The 3,984-nt window shown below is 38.9% G+C and overlaps 1 protein-coding gene across 1 annotated transcript; it reads right to left on the reverse strand.

Moving 5' to 3' along the window:
* Positions 1-1,733: 1,733 nt before the first annotated feature.
* On the reverse strand, positions 1,734-3,753 carry LOC120562852. The gene is made up of 4 exons (XM_039806770.1): positions 3,721-3,753; positions 2,403-2,833; positions 2,148-2,253; positions 1,734-1,997 (listed from the first exon to the last, which is right to left on the reverse strand). The coding sequence occupies exons 2-4, from the start codon at positions 2,829-2,831 to the stop codon at positions 1,753-1,755; spliced, it is 780 nt and encodes a 259-aa protein (XP_039662704.1). The 5' UTR covers positions 2,832-2,833; positions 3,721-3,753; the 3' UTR covers positions 1,734-1,752.
* Positions 3,754-3,984: the final 231 nt, after the last annotated feature.

Below are 3,984 nucleotides of genomic sequence, written 5' to 3' on the forward strand. Positions count from 1 at the left end.
CACTTTGGAGCAGAGCCATATTTGCCAGCAACGTCCAACAACATCTGCAGCTGCTACACCGCTAGCAGCAGACCACCATGGAGAGGTACTCTGCATGAGCACGCCTTACTAAACGCTACAAGCAGCAGACACCATGGAGAGGTACTCTGCATCAGCGCCTTACTAAACGCTACAAGCAGCAGACACCATGGAGAGGTACTCTGCATCACGCACCCTAAAAAAAACACGCTACAAAGAAATAACGAGGCAGACATGCTGAGCACTGTCCAGAAGCCAGGTTACCAACCTAGCACTAAACCTGCAGAAAATAGTTCTTCTCCAGGTTTCTTATATTTAACATTTTGCCTTTACGAAGCATTTCTTACTTATTACTTAATTTTGCACCTTAATGTTAAGAGATAATTGTTAAGTGTCATTATGATTTTAGACCTATGTTACATTTTAATTATTTGATTGTTTTCCATGGTTGTGTTGACATTTCTGCTTTTATAACTGAGGGGATTATAATCAGAGGAAGGTTAAGTTTAAAAAAAAAGGTTTAAAGTCATTATATTTTTCTCCTGGTCCTTATTTTAAATGGGTCATAAAAAATATCAATAATTATCAATATCGACCGATATTAAACACTTATATCGTGATACAGTTTTTCAGCATACCACGCCCAGCCCTAGTCAATAGTCATAAATGTCACTACTTGCCTTTCTCCTTGGCTCATGTTGACAAACATTAGCGGCATTTCATGGACGACGGAAAACACTCCTGTAACATCAAGTTTCTTTGCTTGTTGTTGGGACCTCAGAACGTTGCCAGCCTTGAAGTTACTGCAGTCCTAAAGATTTAAGGAACTATTCGATTTATGAGCACAATAATGGTCTTCTTCCAGGAGTTACATTTAACATTTCATGGACTCAGATTTTTCAGTCCTAATACAGTATTCTGCAACTGTGACTAACCTCGTTAGGCTTTGAGCCGTCAGGATGTGAAAGAAGGTATTCCTCTACATCCTTTTCATCAACAAACATGCGGGTTCCATGAAATGGCTCAACACACACTTGTCCCTGAGCTTTGCTTCCGCACAAGGCCAAAGTTGGCATCCAATGTCACTATCATATCTCCATCTGCCTGGGAAACAAACATTTACAGTAATCCTGGTTAATCTCATACAGCCTTCATAAATGCAGGTTGTACCAGAGAACACCTGGTTGATAGCTCATACTAATATTGTCACTATTTTATGATAATACCTTATACAACAATTAACTGATTTTGCGATATAAATTTAATGCCAAAAGGTCATAAAAATGGCAAATATAGTTAATCAAACAATAACCATGCCAGAACTACAACCAACCTTTGGACATGCTGGGCATGTGGTCCCATCATCTAAGTGTGGGCAAACATCTACCAAACTTCTTTGTCGAAAGTGGTAATGCCTAAACTGGGATATGGATTCTCCCACCAGGGCTCTGTAGAGTCCGTTAACCTACAGTATAAGCAGCATTTTTCACATCAGTGAAAACCTTTACTTTCATACAATTACACTTCCTAAATAAAGTCCAAGGTGATGGTAAGACATTATTTTTATAGAAAAATATCAATAATAACTTTGCATGTAACTATATAATCCTAGACAGTTCCATAAATAATAATGACGCAGTACAATCAAAGTAAAAGGTCCAATTGTCACATCTATGTCGGACTGGTCAGTCTTCCATGAAAGTAACTAAAATCTTCACTTCATAGACATGACTTCTAACTGACCTCTGCAAACTGACTTACCTCTGCAAGTGTAAGGTTGTTTTTCCAGCGTAGGGTGTTGCAAAAACCCTCAACAGAAACCTGACACTCGAGTGACAGACAAACAAAAAGCTCTAGCAGAGGGATGGAAAAGGCTGTCTGGGGCTTGTCGGCTGTTGCTGGCCAGAGCCCATACCTTAGCAGAGTGCAGGCTTCTGGTTCACACGCACACATATTGACAGTGACGGTGCAGAGCTGTCCTGCCAAATAAAAAGAGGGAAATAAAATAAAAACATAACAAAGTACTACTATAGAGACACATACATTACTCGACATTTAACAGGACTGGATTCCTCAACTTTAAAATTAAATACATTACATACACATTTTTTCAATGTAAAATGACAAACCTGTGCTGATAATGACCTTCATGTCCTTCATGTACACAGCATGGGTGCTATGGCCTTCAGGTAAGTATAGGAATAACCCCAGGGAAAACGGCTCATAGTAGGCATTCTGTAAGAAAGATTTATAGCTCTAAGAAAGTTTTTAAAACAGACTGAAGACACAAATAATTGATACAACATAGTGCTAAAATATTACCATAACAATTTAAAATTACTTTAGTTATGTCTGTATGTATGACTGCATGCTATTATTCTTACATTCCACTTATCAGGTAGGTGCAGTGAATTTCTGTGAGTCCTCTTCAGACAAGCCTCACAAAAGACTGCAGTTGTGCTGCACTCAATGCACCTATAATCAGCATCTTCTAGGCAGACAACACACTGCGTAGTGATTGGTGCTGAACATTCAAATGACACCTTAAGCATGTCATCCTTGACTGCATCCCAGGCATGAATCCCTCTCTTCTTTGCCTTACTGTATGCAGTCTCAGAACATGAACTAGGTGCCACATCAGATTCAACCTGAGGTGTAACAGATGTGGAAGGGTCTGAAGGGTGGGTCTGTTTGGCGCTGGGTTGGGGAAGACCTTGACTAAGGTAAGAAACCTTTGCACGGCCAGCAATACACCTCCTCACCACCTTAATCTTAACGCTCCTGAAGCGTGCACTCTTACTAGCTTTTCCCATATCTGAAATCAAAATATTTGGCAATTATTTATTATTGTTATATATATGTGATAGATAGATAGATAGATGGATAGATAGATAGATAGATAGATAGATAGATAGATAGATAGATAGATAGATAGATAAGCACACAGAGTGTGCTTTTGGGTATTATTATTATTTATTTTTATTTCACTCAATAGGCTTATGATATAGCTTCTGTGAAGCGTTAATGAGCAGCTACATGCAATAGGCCTTACTATTAACACTGGGAACAGTGTGGAAAACTACTATTTACACTGTGAACAGTGTGGAAAACGACTTACTGTCAAGCTAATGGGGACATTTACTAAAACAAAACATGCTAATTAGTAACGTTTTATGCTAACGTAACGATGTAGGCTAATAATACAATAACGTTAGCTACCCAATTGCAAAAATATCTCATGTCAACACTAATGTCACGCTCACGATATATGCAATAGGCCTTACTATTTACACTGTGTAAATTGTGGAAAATTACTTAATTTCAAGCTAATGGGGTCATTTACTAAAACAAAACATGCTAATTAGTAACATTTATGCTAACTTAAAGCAAGTAGGCTAATAATAGAATAACGTTCGACTACGTGCAGTTTAGAAAAAAACGGGTGTCCCAAATGACGAGGGTCTTATTTGAGACAGGTTATGGTAATGGTTAAGATTATGGAAGCACAGGTGGTTTAGCAGGTTCATAGTTAATTAAGAACGTTGTATGGGGAATTTGGGACACTTAACTGGCGTATACCATAACGTTCTCATGTTAACACTAATGTCACGCCATCTTAAAAAAATTCTGTATTGTTTTCGCTTATTGACGCTTATTGACTAAATAATCACAGTTTAAAGGCTCTCATTTTAATGGTCTTACCTGTGTATACATATGCCGTTATCCAGCAGACTTCCGGTTAAGCGGCGACCTGGATTGTTCTGGGATTGGATCTGGAGTCTTCCCGTGTATTTATCCGTGATTAACCATGCGAATGGATGATAACAGCCTTCTGAGCCTACCAGTAGGCGCAGCAGGCTCCTACTGACCCATTTCTATGAGGCTGATAACCACTGATAACGCCCATTCAATCCAATGATAACATTGAGCGGGTGATGCAGAAACTTCACCTCCATCAGTGTGCCT

This window comes from Perca fluviatilis, chromosome 7 (genome assembly GCF_010015445.1).
Source record: "Perca fluviatilis chromosome 7, GENO_Pfluv_1.0, whole genome shotgun sequence".
Classification (NCBI taxonomy): Eukaryota; Metazoa; Chordata; class Actinopteri; order Perciformes; family Percidae; genus Perca; species Perca fluviatilis.